General features: G+C 47.0%; 1 protein-coding gene across 2 annotated transcripts in view; it reads left to right on the top strand.

The window, feature by feature from the left end:
- PLXNB1 (plexin B1) overlaps positions 1-23,822 on the top strand; it is a 142,972-nt gene that overhangs the window by 62,569 nt on the left and 56,581 nt on the right. For both annotated transcript variants that reach the window (XM_060271238.2, XM_088662668.1), the window contains exons 4-7: positions 1,659-2,784; positions 14,914-15,096; positions 18,767-18,895; positions 21,527-21,627. In XM_060271238.2, the coding sequence (XP_060127221.2) occupies positions 1,660-2,784; positions 14,914-15,096; positions 18,767-18,895; positions 21,527-21,627 (1,538 nt within the window). In that variant the 5' untranslated portion in view covers position 1,659. The remainder of the gene's footprint in view (positions 1-1,658; positions 2,785-14,913; positions 15,097-18,766; positions 18,896-21,526; positions 21,628-23,822) is intronic.

Genomic DNA, 23,822 nt, shown 5'->3' with positions numbered 1-23,822 from the left:
AAAATCTCATGCTCTACCAGCTGAGCTATCCTAACAATAAGAGAAAGTCCTGGAAGGCTGCCGTCAGACCTTGGGGGCTCTGTGTTCACAGAGGGCTTCCTATGAACAGAAGCAGTTCGCTGGATGAAGCCAGAGTGCTAACCATAGCTGCCAAGTTATCCCTTTTTTTTAAGGGAAATTCCCTTATGCTTAATAGGCTTCCTCGTGAGAAAAGGGAAAACTTGGCAGCTATGGTGCTAACTTCCTGGCAGGTGGGTTGCTGTTGTTTTCCAGGAGAGAGCAGGGCAGGGCAAGGAGGTCAGTGCAGTGCAAATGCGCCAGCAGGGGAGCGTTTGCACCCCACCAACCTCCCTGCTACCTTGCCCCTCCCAGCACATGACTGCAACCCACCTGCCAGTTGGCTGCTATGAGAAGCAGGATTCTGAATTAGACGAACCTTTAATTTGATACAGCAGGGCTTTTTTATGTCCCTATGAAAAGGCAGGAAGGTAAACGGTGTTTCCGTGCGCTGCTCTGGTTCACAAGAAGCGGCTTTGTCATGCTGGCCACATGACCCTGAAGCTGTCTGCGGACAAACGCCGACTCCCTTGGCCTATAGAGCAAGATGAGCGCGCAACCCCAGAGTCGTCCGCGACTGGACCTAATGGTCAGGGGTACCTTTACCTTTTTATGAAAAGGGGTAGGCAACATGTAGTACAATTTTTTTAACTGGGGAGGGAATTACTAGATCATTCCAATGTTTCAGATATGAGGAGCTCCTTTCCCTTCCACATGGCCAGCCGAAGCAAATGGAGAATTATGGAAATGCATGCAACTTGCATTATTCAGCTTTTTTTAAATGAAGAATTTGGATTCCCTTGATGTAGGATGAGGATTTTCTCTTGCACAAAGCTTTTGCGGGAAAAGTGACATTTGCCCACCAACTCTAATTTCGGCAGAAGATATGCTAACGAGGTTAATAACATACAAAATTCTTTCAGCTCTTGTTTCTAAGACTCGGTGCTGGTTTAATACTGGACATGCATAGATGAAGAGTTGGGAATCACTGGAAGAACTAAGCTGATCTTGGCTTTTGTGAGGGGAAATATGACTGATTTGGGTTTGACAATTATTCTCTCCCACTTAATCTGTTGATTATGTTGCTCAGAATCTGCGGACGTGGTTCGATTGCGAACATGATATATATTTTTTTGGGAATTTAAATAACTGCAGCAAAAAATCAGCAATTGTGTTGGAACCGTATGGTCATAATCCTCCAGCATGGGAAAAAAAATGGGTTTAGGGGACATGGAGTGTAGTCTTAATGGCGAAACTGACTGAATAAGGCCGCATGAGAGATTTTATTTATTACAACCATATCCTGCCTTTCCTCTAAGGATCTCAAGACAGATTACACCGTCACCCATTTCCCCAATCCGCCTACCTTTATTAGGTGATGGCAGATAAGTCATATACAGAAATTTCCTGATCTCCTTTTTTTGTTTACAAGAATGCAGAATATAAATTAGATATATGTGAGACCTTCCCAGTGCTACAACCTCTTTGTGAAATTTCTTTATAATGAAAGAGTAAGGGAAAGACTTGATAATGGCTAGTCTTTTTGAGATGAATTAACCGCACTTTCTCTGTGTGTCTCCCCCTCAACCTTTTTCTCGTAGAATGAGTATGATGCCTCTGGGGGTACTCCTTCTTCCTGCTCTGTGTTTCCTGGGGGCAGTTATTCCGCCGGGACTACAGTATGCCACCTTTTCGCACAACGCCACCAAATTCCTCCATCTGATCATGGATCCCAACTCGGGGACTCTCTACCTGGGGGCTACAAACTTCCTCTTCCAGCTGACGTCGGGCCTGGCTCTGGAGGAAGCCGTCTCTACCGGGCCCTCTTTGGACAGCAAGGATTGCCTCCCGCCCGTCACCAAGCACGAATGCCCCCAAGCGCAGGAGACGGACAACTACAACAAGCTCTTGCTGGTCAACTCGCCGAAGGAGGAGCTCATCGTGTGCGGCAGCGTGTGGCAGGGCATCTGCGAGAAGAGGAGACTCGGCTTCATCGACCGCATCCTCTTCCAGCCCCAGACGCCGGGGGACACCCAGTACGTGGCAGCCAACGACCCTAACATCTCCACCGTGGGGCTGATCGGATATGCCAAAGACAACATGCCGCTGCTCTTCGTGGGCCGGGGGTACACCAGCCGGGGGGTGGGGGGCAGCATCCCGCCCATTACGACTCGCAATCTCGGGACCCACCCTGGGCAAGACCCGCACTCCATCTTCTCCTACGAGGAAACGGCCAAGCTGGCCGTGGGCCGTCTCTCGGAATACAACCACCACTTTGTCAAGTCGTTCACGCACGGCTCCAGCGTCTACTTTCTGTTCTACCGGCGGGACCTAAAGTCGCACTCGCGCGAGTACCGCACCTACATTTCCCGCATCTGCCTGGATGACGTGCACTATTACTCCTACGTGGAGCTGCCCTTGCTCTGCCGGAGTAAAGGGAAGACGTACAGCCACCTCCAGGCCGCCTATGTCTCCCAGCCGGGCGGAGAAGGCGGTGTCGGCGGAGCCCGGGGAGACGTGCTTTTTGTTGCCTTTTCCGCCTGGCAGGCTTCTTCCGGGAAGCTGAGCGAGGAATCTGCACTCTGCATTTATACGATGGACGAGGTGGAGCGCCTCGCCACGCGGACCAGGGACCTTTGCTACACCAAGGACGGGAAATCGGAGGAAGGTGTCGAGGTGGCTTATATAGAGTACGACGTCAGCTCCAACTGTGTCCAGCTGTCAGCGGTAAGTTTTTTTTGGGGGGGGGGTCCTGCGACGTGCATATGGGAACCCACACCTTCAAGGAGGCAAGATGGCGTTCATTGTGCCAGATTGGTTTATAGGCAGGAGATAAAGGGGTGCGGGTGGCACTGTGGTCTAAACCACTGAGCCTCTTGGGCATACTGATCCGGAAGATCGGCAGTTCAAATCCTCGTGACGGGGTGAACTCCCGTCGCTCTGTCCCAGCTCCTGCCAACCTAGCAGTTCGAAAGCATGCCAGTGCAAGTAGATAAATAGGTACCACTGCAGCGGGAAGGTCAACAGTGTTTCTGTGTGCTCTGGCTTCTTTCATGGTGTTTCATTGTACCAGAAGCAGTTTAGTCATGCTGGCCACATGACCTGGAAAGCTGTCTGTGGACAAATGCTGGAAAGCGAGATTATAGTTGCCTTTGACTGGACTTAATCGTCCAGGGGTCCTTTACTTCTTTTTTTAACCTATAGGCAGAAGGAACTCACCTTTGCGAGTTCCACAGATCAGAGGTAGGTAGAAGATGGGTAGGTGCCTTTCCCGGTTGATTTCTGCAAAATTTGAACTATTTCAGCACAAGTTTCTGAATCCCAATTGTTAAAAAAAACAACTTCCCTTCCCCCAGTGGCGGTGGATGGGTATGTAACTAGGAATGGACCTCTTTGTGGAAAGAGTACAGGAGGCATTCAACATGCTGCTAGGCTGATGGTTCTGTCGGGATGGGCATTTCTGATGGGATGGTCCCACATCTCCTCCCCCCTCCCCCCCCGCATGCTGTTCTGGGGGTTCTCTAGCACAGGCAGGAAACTCCATTGCGCAGGTGGAAGTTCTTGTGCAGGCTTCTGCTGATGGGGCTCACCAAGTGAGTTCTACTCAAGAGTTCATTAACCCATTGAAGTTAATGAAACCTAAGTTAGTAATGTCTGTCAACTTCAGTGGGCCTACTCTACCGTTGGCTACAACAACCCGGTGAGCTGTGTTCAGTCATGGTACTCAGTACAAATTCCTGGGCTCCACAGCCTTTGATTCTTCTGCGTGTGTCGTCGTCTTCTTCTTCTGCATGTGTCTTCTTCTTCTTCTTCTTCTTCTTCTTCTTCTTCTTCTTCTTCTTCTTCTTCTTCTTCTTCTTCTTCTTCTTCTTCTTCTTCTTCCACCAGCCTCTGTTTGGTGGATCTTGGGGTTCTAGTGAAAACAAAAAACAAAACCCTAAGTAGATCTCGCAAGCCTGAAGTCTGCCCACCCCTGCCACTGACCACTTTCCAAGAAAGTAAAAAATTGTTAAATCTTCAGCCATGTACGGAGGAAAGATTGCTGATTAACGCTTTCAGTTGACTCAGGTAGATATTAGCCATACTTCAACACCTCTTTTGCATCTCGGAGAAATATGATGAAGTATAAAAGTAGTAATACTTGAAATGCATACGACAATTAAGTGCGTTATATAATGAGCACTGCAAGAATCAAAATCTCCGCAGGAGCTGTTGTCTTTTGTACTCCGCCATTGAATTTCAAATTACACCTGGTTGTTTAGAGTTCTATAAACGATGATTGTAATTCAGAAATAATAACTCCAGGGCAAGTCTTTTGAATATATGTTTGTACTGCTTTCCTCTTAGAAAAAAGATGGAGAAGTCTGAGAGGGAGTGGTCAGGAAGGCAGATTTAATCGCTCATAGCTGAAAAGCTCTTCTTGCTTGCAATTATTGTGGTCAGCCTTAAACCTAGTCACCTTAAACCTATATTACGGTCGCCACAATGGAATGTCTAAGTACCACCCCCCCCCAGTTGTTGTTGGTGGATATTTTCATTTCTATACAACTTTATATTTTAAAGGGGGGAAAACTCAAAGCAGTTCACAGCACATTAAAACATCAAAAAAAGTAATCCAGAACAAAACAAATTCAAGCTTCAAGGAAAATATTGCAGACCTTTCTCTAAGTGACATGTTGCTTTCCCCATATATATATTTCCCTACTTAATTTATATAGCAGCCCATAGCAGAAGTACTCTAGGAAGCCAGTGTGGTATGGTGGTCAGAGTGTCGGACTAGGACCTGGGAGATCCGGGTTCGAATCCCCACTCAGTCAATCCCCACTGGGTGAACTTGGGCCAGTCACAGGCTCTTAAGCTTACCTCACTGGGTAATTGTAGTGATTAACTGGAGGAGGGAGGTGAACCATGCACTCCTAAGTTTGGATATACTTCTGCTTACCTGCGTAAGAAAACTGGAGAGGCCAGCCAGATGGAGACATCAGTTGCCAACTTGGCATCCAGAGATCACCACGCGGTCACAATTGGAACTGCGCCAGTCACAAAAAATGGGAAATTTCTAACACTGCATGTGTTGAGGGAGCTTACACCCATATTCAGCGCAATGTGTGAACAAGCCTAGTTCCTTGGAGAGTGAGGGAGCACCTTCCCTTTGGGAAAAGGGATCTTCTTCTTCTTCTTCTTCTTCTTCTTCTTCTTCTTCTTCTTCTTCTTCTTCTTCTTCTTCTTCTCTTCTTCTTCTTCTTTGGCGGTCACTTGTAGCCTAGTAAGATTGTCTTCCATAAACATGGTTTTAACAATGAGTCCATAAGTGACTGTGGAGCCCAATTCTGGATCTACACATCCTTCCACAGTGGGGACATTGGTTTCCAGGCAGGAGTTGATCACAGTGTGGATTTGCCAAACATGCCTTCCTCTTAGAACGTTTCTCCCTTGCGTCGTGAGTTCAAGTGTCTTCAAAGCCCACATGACACCCTTGGTAAAGGCTGTTCTCCAATTGGAGCGCTCGCAGGCAAGTGTTTCCCAATTGTTGGTGTCTATACTACATTTTTTTAAAAAATTGCCTTGAGACGGTCTTTAAACCTCTTTTGTGGACCACCAGCATTACACTTTCCATTTTAAAGTTTGGAATAGAGTAGTTGCTTTGGAAGACGGTAGGACTTAGAAGTTTGTCTTATAATAGTTGTCCGCTGGGGTTGACAATTGATGGGGTCGGTGGGTGGGAGCCTGGTGTTGTGTCTGTTTCAGCACAACACCCACACTCATGACTCCTCTGGCACCTCAAAAGCTTAACCAATCTATTTGTGGCTACAAAATAAAAAAAATCCTTCAGTAGCACCTTAAAGACCAACTAACTTTTTATTTTGGTATGAGCTTTCGTGTGCATGCACACTTAATCAGATACACCGAAACAGAAGTAGCCAGACCCTTATGTATATTCAGAGGGTGGGGGGTGGGGGTTATGGGAATGGGTGATGGGCTGATAGGAGTGGCTATTTGTGGCTCTTACTCTTTAAGGGGACACAAGCCTCTCTTTGTTGCTGTGGACATGCTCTTGTGACTCAGACAGCAGCTTTGGAATGCAGAATTACCAGCCAACACCTGGTAAAAGGGACAGAGATAAGGGCACTGAGATAAGCCCAGTCACCTGCTAATTGCTTCAGATCAAAGAGGCGTTAAAAGCCTGGCTCCAGGGGCCAATTCGAAAGCTGGCAAGCCTTATATCCCTTGTTCTCAAGAGCCTCGTAATCTCTTTCCGCTGCCCAGAGGCATGGATAGGCACCCTTGTAAAGGGAAGGAAGTAAAAAAATACTTAGAGAGAGAGAGAAATAGCATGCCTGTTGACCTTGGACATTGCTGTAAGACCCCGGGACCCCCTTCCTCCCCCCCCAAAAAACGGGGAAGTTTTAATTTGCATAGGAAGATTGGTAACAACAGCTACAAAATCTTGGACCAGCTCCGTCTGGAGGGCAACTGGAGAGAGAAGGCCTCTCTCTGTCTGTACTTTGTGGTTTCCATTACAAAAGGAGCACAGAATGTATTTTTAAGGGAGACTTGTAGATCATCTACAGTGGTGCCTCGCTTAACGAATGCCCTGCTTAACGAAATTTCCGCTTAATGAAAGGATTTTTTGAGTGGAGGTTGCCTCGCTAGACGAATTCGTTTTACGAAGAATTCGTCTAGCGAATAGCAGTTTCCCATAGGAATGCATTGAAATTCAATTAATGTGTTCCTATGGGCAAAAAAAAAATGTAAACGGTGTTTCCTGGCCACATGACCCAGAAGCTGTCTGCGGACAAACGCCGGCTCCCTCGGCCTCTAAAGCAAGATGAGCGCTGCAACCCCAGAGTCGTTCATGACTGGACTTAACTGTCAGGGGTCCCTTTACCTTTACCTTTAAGCTCTGCAAAAGCTTATTCCCCCCACCCCCCAACCTGAGAAAATAAGCCATGCTGAAAAGTATCTCACTTTTAAAGGGCTGCCATTCAGGACAAACTTCCCGTTTTATTTTCCCCAGTACAGTGGTGCCTCGCTAGACGAATTTAATTCGTTCCACGGGTCTTTTCTTATAACGAAAAATTCGTCTAGCGAATCCCATAGGAATGCATTGAATTTTTTATTATTATTTTTTTTGCCCATAGGAACACATTATTTGAATTTCAATGCATTCCTATGGGAAACCACGATTCGCTAGACGAATTTTTCGTAAAATGCATTCATCTAGCGAGGTAACCTCCGCTCGAAAAATCCTTTCATTAAGTGGAAATTTCGTTAAGCAGGGTATTCGTTAAGCGAGGCACCACTGTACCTTCCCGCCAGGGCGGTCCCTATTAGTCTACTTGCACTTTGTGCTTTGTGCTTTCGAACTGCTACCGTGTTTCCCCCTTTTTAAGGCGTAGTCATAAAATAAGCCATAGCAGCATTTCTAAGCATTTGAGAAATATAAACCGTACCCCGAAAATAAGCCATAGTGATAGGCGCTGTGCGGAAGAGAGCACTGAGCTCCCCGAGTCAGCAGCAGCAACGCCGGCCGCAGCAGTGTTTGCTGAGTCCTTTCTTGCTTTTGGGACTTGGTTACTGTGCTGGCTTGGGATGGTGTGTGTGCAATTGCTGTTGCTGCTTCGTGTTTTTCAGCTGGATTCTCTGGGTTCTAAGCACTTTCCCCCGTTTGTTTGCGAAGCAGCACTCGGCTGCAGCCCTTGCCTCTCCCCGCGGCTGCAGGAGGCTGCAGTTGATCGCTATCTCCTTTTCCATTTCTTTTGTCTTTGAGCACCCGGCCCCGCCCCCTCTCCCCTTCGTGGAATGAAGAACGGAGTTTTAGCAGCATTTCCTCATTATAAAAAAAAGGTCAGGAACTTTTACTTTAACCTCAAAAATGGGATATTTCCTCTCTCTAAAAACAACTCTGACCTGAACACCAATAAAACGGGAGTAGATCACCTCCAGTTTATAAATCCGCAAGTAGATCGCAGTCTCCTGGAAGTTGGGCTCTATACTTTGGCTGATTGCAAGCCTTTGCATCTTTAAAAAACAAAAACCATGCGCCTCTCAGTCTTAATTTTTCTTTAATTCATCCCCCTATACCCTCCTCCAGCCATTGCCTCCTTCCATTCCTTACCCCCCCTCCCTCTCTCCCCACTTCCCTCACTCCTGTGCGATCTCATTTAGTCATATACTTGCTTTTTCTGTTGTGTTGTCTATTTTATATTTAATATTATTACCCTTTATGATGTTATTTTTTCCCTTGCGATAATTATTTATTTTTTATCTTTAACTAACTTTCCTTTCCATATTTTTCCATATATAACTCAACACTTTCCCATTCCTTCTTAACTCTTTGGATAGAGTGCCCCCCCATTATTGTTGTTAATTTTACAATTCCTGGATTTTTTATGGAACCGAACAGCTCGGGTGCTTCAGAATGTGCCTTCTGTTGCTACAGGGCTATGGGGCTTCACTATTTGACCCCCCCCCCCCAGGTTGGGATTTTTAAAGTAGTTCTGTGGGTCCCAGGGCGCAGAATCACCCCCGATCCTTTCCTTTGTCTAAACAGACCTCTTCCCCCCTGACTTTGGAAGGCTGTGCTTCAAGGGTGATACCAGGGGTTTTTTAAGACCTGCGCCTCTTAAGGATTGTTACGGTCCATAACTTCCATTGCTTTCTAAAGGGTTGGGGGTTTAAAGCACTGCCACCCCCACCCCACCCTGCAGGCGCTCGGAACTGGCAGCGCCAACAACGCGCCCAGCAGCGCGCAGAAGAGAGCACTGAGCGTCCTGAGCCAGTGGGTCCCAGTTGTACCAGCACTTTTTTAAAAAAAAGACACCCCCTGAAAATAAGCCACTGTGTGTTTTTTTGAGGGAAAAAAGTTATAAGACGGTGTCTTAAAAAGGGGGAAACACGGTAGGTTGGCAGGAGCAGGGACTGAACAATAGGAGCTCACCCCGTCGCGGGGATTCGAACCGCCGACCTTCTGATCGGCAAGCCCAAGAGGCTCTGTGGTTTAGACCACAGTGCCACCTGCGTCCCACCTGCAGGAGCTTAGGAAGCTGCATTATTATTTAGGAGGTTTGGTATAGGGCAGCTTCCTTTGGATTGGACCCCAAAAGAGAGAGAATGCAGAAGTGCAGTATGCTTGCGACAGTCCAGTAGCCTTATTTAGAACCAGCGGCAGCTTCCAAGCCATCTTCAGAATGAACGTAAGCACATAATAGGAGCCCTCTGGTCCATCGAGTGCAGCCTCCCACCTCCTCAGAGCGGCCAACCAGATTCCTGCAAAAACGGCCAGGGAACAGCAGCGCTTTCCGCTCCTGAGGTTTCCGGCAACTGGTATTCAGAAGCATTATGGCCTCTGACAGTGGAGGTAGAACAGATCCACGAGGGTTAGTAGCCACTGATACAGCCTGATCCTCCGAGGATTTTTGTCTAATCCTCCTTTAAAGCCGTCCACGTTGGTGGCCATCCCTGATCCTCGTGGGAGTGAATTCCACAATTTAAATATACACCGTGCAAAGAAGTACTTTCATTTGAATCTTCCAGTGTGTAACACATGGGTAGACAAACTAAGGCCCGGGGGCCGGATCCGGCCCAATCGCCTTCTAAATCCAGCCTGTGGGCGACAAATCAGCAGATAATTCCAACACCCCTTTTTCTTAGCTTTCCCTTCTGTGAGACCCTTGGTCCTTCCTTAGCAGAAGCACAAACTCCTATTTTTTTGCAAACATCTTAAATGTGCAGCGTACCGGACTAGGAGGAGGGGTGGGGGGTGAATGCCATTATAAATGGAATTTAATATCAAAATAAATAGCCGAGCAAGGAGGGGAAGAAGGCCTCTGGGACATGAATCTCCAGAGTTTTCTGGCTCTGCGTTCTGTGGCTCCAGCTGCATAGTTTAGAACGCAAAGGTGGCATGTGTCGGACACAGACCTTGTTTTATGGTGTGTTTATCCTGTGGCGTGTGAAGAAGAAGAAGAGGAGGAGGAAGAGGAGTTTGGATTTGATATCCCGCTTTATCACTACCCAAAGATGTCGCAATGCGGCTAACATTCTCCTTTCCCTTCCTCTCCCACAACAAACACTCTGTGAGGTGGGTGGGGCTGAAAGACTTCAGAGAAGTGTGAGTAGCCCAAGGTCACCCAGCAGCTGCAGGTGGAGGAGCGGAGACGCGAACCCAGTTCCCCAGATTACGAGTCTACCGCTCTTAATCACTACACCACACATGTGAACGCCAACCTTGGGAAGGGGCTTGCCATTAAAACGCTTGTATCGAGCTGTGCATGTTTTGTTGTGGCCAGTTCCCAAATTACTCCGTTTCAGCTTACAAATGAAATGCCTGTCAGTTCCCCCCCCCCCCACACACACACCCTGGAGGCAGTTTGAGCTTGGCTGGTTTCTTGCAGTGGCCCCTTCTGCTTGCATTCTTCCGAGGCAGTGGAATTTGCTACCAAGGAGTGTGGTGGAGGTCTTCTTTGGAGGTCTTTAAGCAGACATATGTCAGGAATACTTTGACAGGCATATGTCAAGAATGCTTTGATGGTGTTTCCTGCTTGACAGGGGGTTGGACTGGATGGCCCTTGTGGTCTCTTCCAACTCTATGATTCTATGCCTGTACGATACTTTTAAGCATCCTTTTTAGAAAATGAAAAAGCATGCATAGCTTTCAAAATCTTTCTGGAACCTGGAAACAGCTGCCACTGCTTGTCCTCACTTCTCCAGCAGTGGTGTGGGCACCTGGGCAGCACCCCTTGGATTCCACTGCCTAAGGCAGCTGCCTCAGTTTGCCTCACGGATGGGTCGGCCCGGCACTGGAAACGTGTTTGGGGAGTGGAGAGAAGCTTAACCCTGTCCTCCTTGCGCTGCTTTCTGCTGAAATGTTCTCTCTGCAGGTGTTATTTGCCCCTCTCCCCCCCCCATTCTCTGTGTTTGCAGCAAACAGCACCTCCAGGAGGGAGAGCTTAAAAGGAATTAATTTGCATGGCGATTTCCCCAAGCACTAAGTGAAGTGAAACACACACATCAAAAGTCACACCCGCCTGAATGTTGCAATGCAGTTCTCCAACCAGTGTTTGCATAAAAATGCATACCTTAATGAAGTGTGCATAAAAATGAAGATACTACATTAGTTTGTGGTTTTTTTTTAATTATCATTTAAGGAAAAAATTGGCTTGCCGAAATGTGTACATTAGATAAACTGCGTACAAAATTGTGTTCATTAGGAGAAATTTGCACCCAAATGCTGATGAAGTTTCATGAGGATTCTTTTTAGTAAACTGTTGGGTGTTTTTTTGGGGGGGGGTCAAATTGCTGCAATATGTGGAGAAGTGAATTTAAGATTGGAAAGAGAGGTTGATTGAGAGAGTCCAAATTGACAGCTGTGCCCATTCTTAATCTGGAGGTCCACAGCTTGAAAACTGGCCTCTCTTGTGTGCAAATGATTGGCAATCAGGCAGGTGTGTCCTGTTCTAAAGGCGGCCGAATCGGAGAAGAGCAGAGCAACGGCTGGGTTGCAAGGAGTTGCAAAACGTTTCCCCAAATAGTATTGTTAGCATTAGTACAGTGTAAAGTTGTTGGGGGGGGGGAGGGACTGCAGCTCAGTGACTCGTAGTTTTGCATGCGGAAGGTCCCGGGTTCAATTCCTGGCATCTCTCTCTCACCACCCCCCTTTTTTAAAAAAGGTTTTCTTAGCAAGTGATGTGATAGATCTCTGCCTGAGATCCCCAGAGAGCTGCCGCCAGTCATAATTTACAATGCTCAGCCAGATGCCCAAAAGAGCCCCATCTGGTCTTAGGAAGCTTCCTATTAACCTTAGTGCTTGAAGCCCAGAGGTAGAATGTCTGTCAGAGCAGGACATGATGTTGGGCACAAACTGTGCTTCCGACACCATGTTGTTGGGTTCCTTGTGCTACAAGCTGGCTTCTCGTCAGAAGAATTGGCTTCTGCCAGGTTGCAGCAGCAACAAACTGAGTCCCGTTGTTGCCCGGAGACCAAGGAACAAAAACCTGAACTGGAAAGATCACCCTCTCTTTTCCTTTGCAATATCTGCTTCAGTTTATTGATGTCGAAGAGGTTCCTTTGCTGGCCAGGCTTGTTCTCTTGTCATTCTTTCCCTTAGCCAGAGCTTGGAGATGGCAAACTGGCTGGTTCCTTCCTGCAGGCTAGCCCTTAAGCCCTGGAGCAGCCTTCCCAGACCTAGCGCAATCCAGACGTCTTAGGCGGCAACTCCCATCAGCCTCAGCAAGCAGCACTGGGCTGACGAGGAATGATGGGAAATGTAGTCTCAAACATCTGGAGGGTACCAGGTTGGGAAAGCCAGGTCTAGATTTAGGAACCGGTCTGGGTTTGAATTCTGACACCATCAATGTTGGGGTGGAGAGAGCATGTGTGTGTGCATGCAAGGAGGAAATGTGCCTAGCGAGAGTGGATAGAGAAAAACATTTCTCCTTCCTTAGAACACTAGAATTCGTGGACACCCGGTGAAGCTGAATGTTGGGAGATTCAGGACGGGCAAAAGAAAGTATTTATTTATGCAGCGTGTAGTTAAACTATGGAACTCACTCCCACAGGAGGCTGTGTTGGCCATCAACTTGGATGGCTTTAAAAGAGGATTAGGCAAATTTGTGAAGGGTAGCATGCTATCAATGGCTATTGCCACAAGGGCTATGCTCTATCTCCATGGTTGCAGTAATGTTCCCAGAAATGGCAAGGAGATACAGTGCTCTTCCACTCGGTTCCTTTTTTTAAGTAATATTTTTATTAGCATTTTCCAGAAAAAAAAATACAACAATAACACAAAGCAAAGAAAAAAGAAACAAGACAAGAAAAAGAACAAAAGAACAAAAATAAAAAGCTAAAACATATTAAACATACATATTCTTTGTTTTTTCACATTGTATATTGTGTATATATCCAATCGGTTCCTGCATCTGGTTGGCCACGGTGAGAACAGGTTGCTGGACTAGAAGGGCCATTGACATGATCCAGCTGCCCTCTTCCCATGTTCTTACGTTCCAATGCGCAAATTGTTTCACCGCCTTTCTGAGTTTCATAAAGTCCCGTTTTCCTAGTGCCATATTCAATAACGCAAGCGCTGGCAGATTCCAGGCTCATGGGATCGGTTTTCCCTTTTTTTTACTGGAGCTCCACAATCAAACAACCAGAGCTAGGAACAAAGCAGTGACCCTCCTGGGTTGGAGCCACTTAACCTTATCAACCCTATACTCACCTGGGCTGAATCTGAAAGGACAAATCTACACCTGAGTTACTCCACACCGGGAATTGTACTAGGGCTTTTTTGTTATTGCTGTTGTTAAACTGTTGGGATTCTAACGTTTGCTGATCTAGTGCAAATCTCTCTCTCTCTCTCTCTCTCTCTCTCTCTCTCTCTCTATATATATATACATATACATACAGTGGTGCCTCGCTAGACGAATTTAATTCGTTCCACGGGTCTTTTCTTATAACGCAAAATTCGTGTAGCGAATCCCATAGGAATGCATTGAAATTTTTTTTGAAATTTTTTTTGCCCATAGGAACGCATTAATTGAATTTCAGTGCATATTCCTATGGGAAACCGCGATTCGCTAGACGAATTTTTCATAAAACAAATTCGTCTAGCGAGGCAACCTCCGCTCGAAAAATCCTTTCGTTAAGCAGAAATTTAGTTAAGCAGGGCATTCGTTAAGCGAGGCACTGTATATATAATTTTTATTAAATTTTCTGTTTTACAATTTAAAATACTTATTTTACATCCTTAAGATATCAATGACATCCCTTCTACTCTTTCCATGGTTCATTTTGCATATCATAAATCCCTGCATATTTTACAAAAACTATACCATTCAGTATTCCATTATTGCATCCATCAAAACTTGTTTACAGTGTTGAATTTATCCTAATGCTGCCAGCGTTTTCAGCTATACACAGTTATTTCCCATACATTCAATAAATGTTTCCCCGTCTTCTCTAAATATATGCTCTTCTTATTCTCTTATTCCAGGCACAGTAAACTCGGCCCTCCAGATGTTTTGAGACTACAATTCCCATCATCCCTGACCACTGGTCCTGTTGGCTAGGGATGGTGGGAGTTGTAGTCCCAAAACATCTGGAGGGCTGAGTTTGCCTATGTCTGTCCTATTCTGTATGTTAAGTCTGCAGGTTGTGCATAAGGTAAAGGGACCCCTGACCATTAGGTCCATTTATCTATCCCACAAAATACTAACAGTCCGGATGCACCCCAAGGCATTTATAGATGGCTTACTGTCAGTAGATCTCAAATAGTTTGCATCAAAACATAAGGTAAAGGTAAAGGGGACCCCTGACCATTAGGTCCAGTCGTGACCGACTCTGGGGTTGTGGCGCTCATCTCGCATTATTGGCCGAGGGAGCCGGTGTACAGCTTCCGGGTCATGTGGCCAGCATGACTAAACCGCTTCTGGCAAACCAGAGCAGTGCCCGGAAACGCCATTTATCTTCCCGCCGGAGCGGTACCTATTTATCTAATTGCACTTTGACGTGCTTTCAAACTGCTAGGTTGGCAGGAGCTGGGACAAAGCAGCGGGAGCTCACCCTGTCGCGGGGATTCGAACCACCAACTTTCTGATCAGCAAGCCTTAGGCTCTGTGGTTTAACCCACAGCGCCACCCGCATCCCTTGCAGGTTGTGCATATTCTAGTGCAAATATTCAATCGATCTTCCAGTAGATCCCAGCAGATCCTCCGCTGCTCCCAAGTTCTGCTGTTCCAACACTTAATGTATTTTTTGTTTATATCAGATGATTGCAACCAACCTCCCAAATGTTGGCTGGCTTGGAATAGCTTTATTCTCATCATCATCTTCTTTCTCTCCCTCTCCCCAAAAAAGGATACTTTGGATGCCTACCCTTGTGGCTCAGACCACACCCCCAGTCCAATGGCCAGCCGTGTGCCTCTTGAAGCAGAGCCCATCTTGGAAAAGCCGGACGCCCGCCTGACTGCTGTGGCCGTCAGCATTGAAGATGGGCACACTGTCATCTTCCTGGGAGACAGCAAAGGCTGCCTGCACAAGGTAGGAGCGAGGTGGGCCTGGCATGGGAAGGAGGGCTGGCGCCTGCCCTAACATACCATGGAGCCCGTCACTAATGCTGGGTGCCCCGTTATTATTAAGTGGAGTCGTGTGGTGTGTGTTTGAAACGAGCAAGGCGAGGTTTGCATTGCATAATATCTTGTCTCAACAAAGATTGATCCGCAGATCAGGAAAAGTGTTCATTACGTAATGTGTGCTTGCCGGTACAGGCAGGGCTGTGCGTGCTCAGATGAACTGCAAATTGGATCGGGGTGGAGGGGAGCTGAATTTTGCAACCTCTACAAATTGTGGAAAGTGCAGGAATATTATTTGGTTCTTTTATATAGTTGATTGGATGGGTCCTAGCAGGAGGGGTGCAGACTCAGGTTCTATATAGGGACGTGGGTGGCGCTGTGGTCTAAACCGCTGAGCCTCTTGGGCTTGCTGATTGGAAGGTCGGCAGTTCGAATCCCCACAACAGAGTGACCTCCCATTGCTCTGTCTTGGCTCCTGCCAACCTAGCAGTTTGAAAGCATGCCAGTGCAAGTAGATAAATAGGTACCATTGCAGGGGGAAGGTAAACGACATTTCCGTGTGCTCTGGTTTCTGTCACTGTGTCCCATTGCACCAGAAGCAGTTTAGTCCTGCTGGCCACATGTCCCGGAAAGCTTGTCTGTGGACAAGCACCGGCTCCCTTGGCCTGAAAGCGAGATGAGCGCCGCAACCCCATAGTCACCTTTGACTGGACTTAACCGTCCAGAGGTCCTTTACCTTTACCTTTTTTTGATAGATGTAGATGTAGACACACACACACACACACACACACACACCCCACACCACTACTGACCCTTGGAAATCTTGCTTACTGCTGTTTTTCTGGCTTCCACGACTTCACCAGACTCATACAAGCTCTGTAGCCTTTGGGCCGGATTCAGCTAAACTGTTACACTAGTGGAAGACAGTATAAGGACTCCCACTTATGCAACGGGGCTTCCCCCCACCCTCCTCCCCCCATATGACCCCCACCTCCACTACATCTGCTCTGGAAGGTCAGAAGAAGATGGTTCCGTTGGGCAAGCAGAAATGTTTGCGCAGATGGAACAATCTCCTTATTGCTATATCAAATCCCACCTTTTATGTACAGCACCGAGGGCCCGAAACTTGCTTTTAAGATACATTCTTTTAAATCTCTAAGGTTTTGCATCCAGCCCCAGTGTCTGCACTTCAAGAAAATGGGGAGCACGCAGCCAAAAAAATGAAATCCGCTTCAGTTGGGGGCATGAACAGACCCAGGGTGTTGATAGATGTAGTTAGAAGGTTACCCTTCCTCTGCTATGCACACTTTACAGAATTCGCAAGTTCGTCCTTAGCCTCATTCTCCTCTATGTGGTAGGTATCCTGGGGCATCAACCCTGGAACTGAAGTGTGCCCAAATTACTGCAGCAGCAGCATTTTTAGCAAGACTCTCACTCTTAAAAAGCCCAGAACGGGGGGTTGGACTAGATGACCCTTGGTGTCCCTTCCAGCTCTTCAATTCTGTGATTCCATGATTTTCTTACCGGTATCTCACTGAAAGTGGGACACATAGCCCTGCCTTTTTGTTTAGCCTTTAGGTGTTTATTGTTGTTTTCCATAGTTTTTAATTTAAACTGCTTTGAGCTGTAAGAAAAGCAACTAAGAAATAAAGCAAACCATCACCTGACCGTTGGCTGTCTGAGGCTGATGCGAGTCCTGGCTTGCCCTTCTCTTAATTAAACCAGGCATCCCCAAACTTTGGCCCTCCAGATGTTTTGGACTAAAATTCCCATCTTCCCCGACCACTGGTCCTGTTAGCTAAGGATCATGGGAGTTGTAGGCCAAAACATCTGGAGGGCCAAAGTTTGGGGGTGCCTGTCTTAAACCAACACTCTACCAGTCTCTTCCCCTTTTCCCACTTAGCCTGACCTATCAACCCAATGGGCATTTGGGAGCTGCCCTGCAAAAATGGCAATGTTGGTTGCTCACAACTTTCCCCTGTCAACTGTTGTGCCTCAGTGCCACCTAGTGGCCTTCTTCCAAAGTCAGCGCAGGTGGCAGCTTGTCCCCACAATGTGCCCCAGGTCCCTCCAGAAGCAATTGCCACCTTTTGCACTTTGCTGAGTGGTGGTCCTGGGCTTCAGCTCCTTGTCTGGGTTTTGTGGCAGTCGGCACATCCAGGAGCTGCTAACTTTCCACGCCAGTGTGGTGTAGTGACTAAGAGCGGTAGACTCGTAATCTGGGGAACCGGATTCGCGTCTCCGCTCCTCCACATGCAGCTGCTGGGTGAGCTTGGGCTAGTCACACTTCTCTGAAGTCTCTCAGCCTCACTCACCTCATAGAGTGTTTGTTGTGGGGGAGGAAGGGAAAGGAGAATGTTAGCCGCTTTGAGACTCCTTTGGGTAGTGATAACAAGGGACCCGGGTGGCGCTGTGGTTAAACCACTGAGCCTAGGGCTTGCTGATCAGAAGGTCGGCGGTTCGAATCCCTGTGACGGGGTGAGCTCCCGTTGCTTGGTCCCAGCTCCTGCCAACCTAGCAGTTCGAAAGCACGTCAAAATGCAAGTAGATAAATAGGAACCACTACAGCGGGAAGGTAAACGGCGTTTCCATGTGCTGCTCTGGTTTGCCAGAAGCGGCTTTGTCATGTAGGCCACATGACCTGGAAGCTGTACGCCGGCTCCCTCGGCCAATAATGTGAGATGAGCGCGCAACCACAGAGTCGGTCACGACTGGACCTCATGGTCAGGGGTCCCTTTACCCTTTACCTTTAGGGTAGTGATAAAGCGGGAGATGAAATCCAAACTCTTCTCTTCTTCTTCTTCTTCTTCTTCTTCTTCTTCTTCTTCTTCTTCTTCTTCTTCTTCTTCTTCTTCTTCTTCTGGCAATGTTCTTTCCAGTGTGTGACCGAACGAGATAACCCGAGGGACACCGTCTCCTCTTACTTCCCTACCAACAAGCAACTTACCTGGGTTTTTCAATTTGCCTTTCCATCATATTTTGGAGACAGTTGCCCATCTCCATTGTGGAACACTCACCCGGCCTTATTCATTTAATGCAAGGCTTCCCAAAATTGGGTCTCTAGCTGTTTTGGGACCACACTGGTCCTGCTAACTAGGGGTGGTGGAAGTTGTAGCCCAAAGGCAGCTGGAGACCCAAGTTTGGGAAACCCTGTTTAATGCGAACGCCAGCAAGGGAAACCCTTCCCTTTTCCCTTCTTGCCTCTGATGCAATGGCCTGATACTTTAGAAGCGCCCTGCTGTTTTCGTTCCCTTTCTTTGCAAGCTGTGCACTCCCATCTTCTGCTTGAATATGGAGGAGGCAGGAGGAGGCAAACAGCAGTCATTTCCCCCCTGTGCAAGACATCAAGCTTTCTCTCTCCCTCATCCCAGTACTTCCTGGAGAAAATACTGTGTTTTGGGAGCTTGTGGTCTTTGCTTAAAAGCAAAAATGGCATTTGGTCCTTGGTTTGACTTACAACGCAGAAAGGCACCCAGTTTGCCTGGTTTGTTCTGGACACATTCAATGAGGGTTTCTGCTCACTGAGTGTGAGGAATAGATTTATTACTGAAGGAGTCTTAGGCTTGGCAACAATGGCGTCCAGCTGTCCCTCCCCAGGCATTTTATTTCTTTCCCTGTTTTCATTGGCTGCCTTGCAGGTGTACTTGGGACCTACGGGAGACGCCAACCTGTACGCTTCTCTAGTGATACAGCCAAACAGTGCCGTGAGTGGAGACCTCCTCTTCGACCTGCCCAAGAAGCACCTGTATGTCATGACCCAGTCTATGGTGAGAGCAAGTGAAAGTCCCTGCTGTGTATTGCTGATGTCAGCCATTGTACAATACAATAATACCTTTATTGGCATTACAAATTAAAACATTTCAAAACACTAGGATAAATTTAAAAATAAATGTATTATTTCACCTAGAAACCTGATAATACAAACAAACAAACCAATCAATCACTCGTCAGTCAATCAATCTCCAAACAGATTCCTTGAGAGGCTGGGTTAAAAATCTAATGGTCAAAAAAAGTACCCTGCCAAAATAATACCGTCATGTAGAACAACTTGGAATTGCTGAGATCCTCACAATACCGCAGTGGTTCTTGTTGGGCTTTCAAGCACATTTGATGGATTTCTCTCCCTGCGTCCTGCAGAGAATAATTGGGGAGAGCCTTCTGAATGTTGTGACCTCCTTTGAACTCGTAGCGCAGAGGAGGATGAAAATCCATATCTATTTATAGATAACAAAAGCTCCGGCAGTCATGCTAATATCCCAGAGGGATCATGAACATCTGAAGGCTGTTGAGTAATGGAAGAGGAAGGCCTTCATTCATTCATTCATTAACAGTTGTAAAATGGTTAGGCTTGAGAAGGGGACCCGGTTCCTAAGCGTGCTTTCATTTCATTTATTTTACCTTGTTTGAGCCCTACCCTGTTGTATCCCGAGGGTGCAAGGTCAGTAACAATACTTAAGCCCGACCAGGTTTTTTAATTTATTATTTTATTATTTATAAATTAATTGGATTTATATATACCATCCTTCATCATACAGTGGCTCACAGAGTGGGGTGTAGGCCAGCCTTTCCCAACCTGCTGAGTGCTCTCCAGGTGTTTTGGACTACAACTCCCATCAGCACCAGGTTGGAGAAGGCTGGCGTCACTGCATCCTGTAGCGCAGGGATAGCCGACGTGATGCCCTCCGGATGTTGCTGGACTATGACTCCCGTCAGCCCCAGCCAGCGTGGGATGGTGGGAGTTGTAGTACGGCAACACCTAGAGGGGGCACCGTGTTGTAGATTTCCGCGCAGGTGAGCGCCACCAAATCAAAGCATCTCGGTTCCTTCCCTTCGTGTGTGTTTAACTCAACCACATCTTTCTGATTGTAAAAGTGGTTTGGACAAATAAGAAGGGCTTCCTGACAAAAAGCAGACAGCGCAGCGGGGGAAAGAAAAACCCAGCAGATGGGAAGTGTCCGTTAAGACAAAGAGGCTGGGCTGGCTGCTCTGCAGCCCAGGCTATCTTAAGCATCTCCCCCAGCCGGGTGTCATTTATCACTGTCTATTTCTTTATGCGCTTTCCACCAGGTTCCCACTCACATGACCGTGCCCTGTCCAAGTCGATTGGGAATTTCAAACCTTGAGAGGCTCCCTTGGCTGCTCCAAGCCAGAGCTGCTCGCTCCCCTCCATCTCCAACCCCAGAGGCAGCATAATCACCCCTTCCGGGCTTGTCGTCTGCTAACTCCTTTGGTAATTTTCCCATCAGAGGCAGAGGCAGCCTTGGAGGGGCGTATGTTCCATATAATTAAAACCAGAAATGCAGCAAATGAAATTTCAGGTTATTTATTACCGATGAAACCTGAAATGCTGCTTCTGAGTTATTTTTAAAGCATTCAGTTCCAGAAATAGAAGCGTCGGCTACTTGGCTCACCGCAGCGGGGGTGGGAAAATGGTTTCGCAAAATGAAAGGGAAACAAAAAGTAATGTTGCAGCATTGCTAAGAATGGCGTGGGTATTTTTCTTTAATGGGATAAAGAAAAATAATGGGGTATTGTAATAATGAGAAAATTAGCATACGGCATAAGATCATGGGAACAGCCACCAGGTAAGTTCTTCGAACGTTGGACCTTATTGGTTAAGTTTCGGAACAATTAAGTACCAAGACGCAATACGGCCCTGTAACGTTTTTGCTTTTCTGTCATTCTGAAACGTGGCGCACAGGAACATTTCTTAATCTATTGTACTGGACAATGGTTTTAATGTAAGATGGCGACAAGCAGAACTGCAATGTTTGGGTAGTGGGGGGGGGGGCGGGACTGTTTCCCTGGAACACAAAGTTTTATGGAAGGCTGCTTCTATTTAATCCTGCTAGCGCTGGAGTAATGTTCTGATTTCCTTTCCTTCAAAGAGCGTGGCTCTCTTCCTTGGTTCTTGATGTACTTTCTCGTATCTCACTTTTATCTGGGAATACCGTGAGATGGAAACACTGAGCGGCTGAAAAGGTGCCGTGATTCTTAACAAGGCAAGGGTGCTGGTAGGGGTGGGGTTTAGTGGTTGTGTATGAACTGCCGAATCTAAAACCTTTTTGTATTTACACAAGGAAGGTGGTGGTGGTGGGGGTGCTGCCTCCCCTCCCCTTTGGGGGGGGGCTTTCCCTTTTTTAAAAAAAATAGGGAAATCTGTATGCCAGTTTAAGGTCTCACGTACTTGCCCCCTCCACCAACCAATCTGGGAGCGTTTGAGAAGCTTCCCTGACCCAATCCCAACCTGTCGTCATCTCTGCTATTGGAGTACCAACAGTGGGGAGGATGGACAACCCCAGAGATTTACACAGCTGCAACAAAGGGGCTTCCATGGGCAGACTTCCCAATCTGTGGATGCCAGTTGACAGGCCCCCTCTGTGGCTCTGCCTTTTCAGGTGACCAAGATCCCCATATTTGAGTGTTCCCAGTACCCCGACTGCGAGTCGTGCTTGGCTCTGAGGGACCCCTATTGTGGCTGGTGCGTCCTCCAAGGAAGGTAAGACCCAGTTTTAAAATGCAGCGGCTGCTTTGCAGGCACGATGCTTCCTGTGGCAGCAAGAGGGCTGGTGCAGTGGCAGAGGGGAGGGCAATGGCTGATTTAGCTATTATTATTATTATTATTATTATTATTATTATTATTATTACCACCCTTTTTCCTTAACAGCACTCAAGGCAGCTTACAGATAAAAACGCTAACTGCTGAAAACCGGGGCGGGGGGGGGGGGAATCATTAAAAACCAAACATGGATAGAATTAAAACTATAGACATATTTAATCCCAGGGTTGTGGGTTCAAGCCGCACATAGGGTTAAGATCCCTGTATTGCAGGGGGTTGGGCTAGATGACCCTTATGGACCCTTCCAACTCTACGATTCTATGATAAAATCATTGAAAACCTTGCAAGTACAGTGGTTACTTGGTTTACGAACTTAATCCGTTCCGGAAGTCCGTTCTTAAACCATTAGTGTTCTTAAACCAAGGCGCGCTTTCCCATAGCAGCGGGGGACTCAGTTTACAAATGGAACACACTCAACAGGAAGCGAAGCATGTTCTGCTTCCAAGGCAAAGTTCACAAACCAAAACACCTACTTCTGGGTTTGCAGCATTCTTAATCCAAGTTGTTCATAAACTAAGCTGTTCTTAAACCAAGGTACCACTGTCATCGCAATAAAAACAGCATGGCACCAGCCCTTTCATTAAAAGCAGTCTGTTCCCAAAAGCCTGTTTCCCCCTGCAAAGCATGTGTTCTCCACTCTTCCTACTGCTTTGCCTTTAAATTGTCCCTGTACTGGGGTGTGTGTGTGTGTGTGTGTGTGTGTGTGTGTGTGTGTGTGCGGAATCTGTTCCAGAAGTCCGTTCTACTTATGAAAACGTTCGAAAACCAAGGCACGCCTTGCCATTGGCTTGCAGGAGCTTCTTGCACTCAATTGGAAGCCACGTTGGACGTTTGGCTTCCAAAAAAACGTTCACAAACCGGAACACTCACTTCCGGGTTTGCGGTGGTCAGGAGCCAAAATATTCGAGTCAAAGGCATTCCAGAACTATAATAATAATAATAATAATAATAATAATAATAATAATAATAATAATAATAATATGTTTATTATTTATACCCCGCCCATCTGGCTTGGTTTCCCCAGCCGCTCTGGGCGGCTTCCAACAGAAACATTAAAATACACTAATTTCTTAAACATTAAAAGCCTCCCTAAACAGGGCTGCCTTCAGATGTCTTCTAAAAATCTGATACCTGCAACCAAGGTATGACTGCACACACACACACACACACACACACACACACACACACACACACACACACACACACGTATGTATGTTAACAGAGCTCTTTCATGTTGCGCAACAGCACAATTGCAGTAATTTTGTTAGAAAATCTATTTTATTAGGAGTTTTCAACATACAGTACAACACAACACAACACAAGCCAACAGTATTTTTTAAAAAATGTAACATTAGCAAATGGCTGGCCCAAGACAGGAGAGCACATGTGATTCTCATTCTTCTCTAGCCTTGGCATCATTGAAACACAGTGAAACTCAGGCCCTGCCGATGGGTTTCACACAGGCATCTAGTTGGTCCCCGTGAGAACAGGATGCTGGACTAAATGGGTCACGGGCCTGACCCAGCCGGGTTTAGCTGATAAAACTAGATGGGCCTTTGACCTGACCCAACTGGGCTCTCTTATGTTCTTAATTCGAAACTGATCACTCCATCAAGAGTTGCTCGCGGTCTCTGAAAGAGGACTGCAACTTGCACAAGTCCCAGGGAGAGACAAGCTAGTTTGGAGAGTTAAAAGTTTCCTCATTTGCTTCAAACTGGCTAAACTCTCCTCCGAAACCCTAGGTTTTTTTTACGTTTTGAGCGCAGGAGAGAGGAGCTGTTTTGGCTGGCCACAGGGGTTCAAAAGGAGGCGGGGAACACAATGACATCTTCTGCAGGGAGGGAAGGGAATTGTTTCCTGTCCCCCAGAGGAGGATCACAGCAGAAGAAGCCGCCCTGGGGGGTGCAGGCCGATCAGCTCGGATTTCTGCCAGCTGGTGGCTGAGGCTGGGCCAACTGGCCAGGGGGCAGAGAGGGCGCTGGAGGAGCAGAGATTGACACTTGGGATTGAACGGGATTTATTTTTTTATTTTTTAAAATACGTTAGTTGGGTGGTGGGTTATATCTTTCCGAGCC

The sequence above is a fragment of the Zootoca vivipara genome, chromosome 2 (assembly GCF_965207765.1).
Source record: "Zootoca vivipara chromosome 2, rZooViv2.hap1.1, whole genome shotgun sequence".
Lineage (NCBI taxonomy): Eukaryota > Metazoa > Chordata > Lepidosauria > Squamata > Lacertidae > Zootoca > Zootoca vivipara.
The sequence above is the reverse complement of the archived record's forward strand: the minus strand, read 5'-3'. Positions and strand labels throughout refer to the sequence as shown.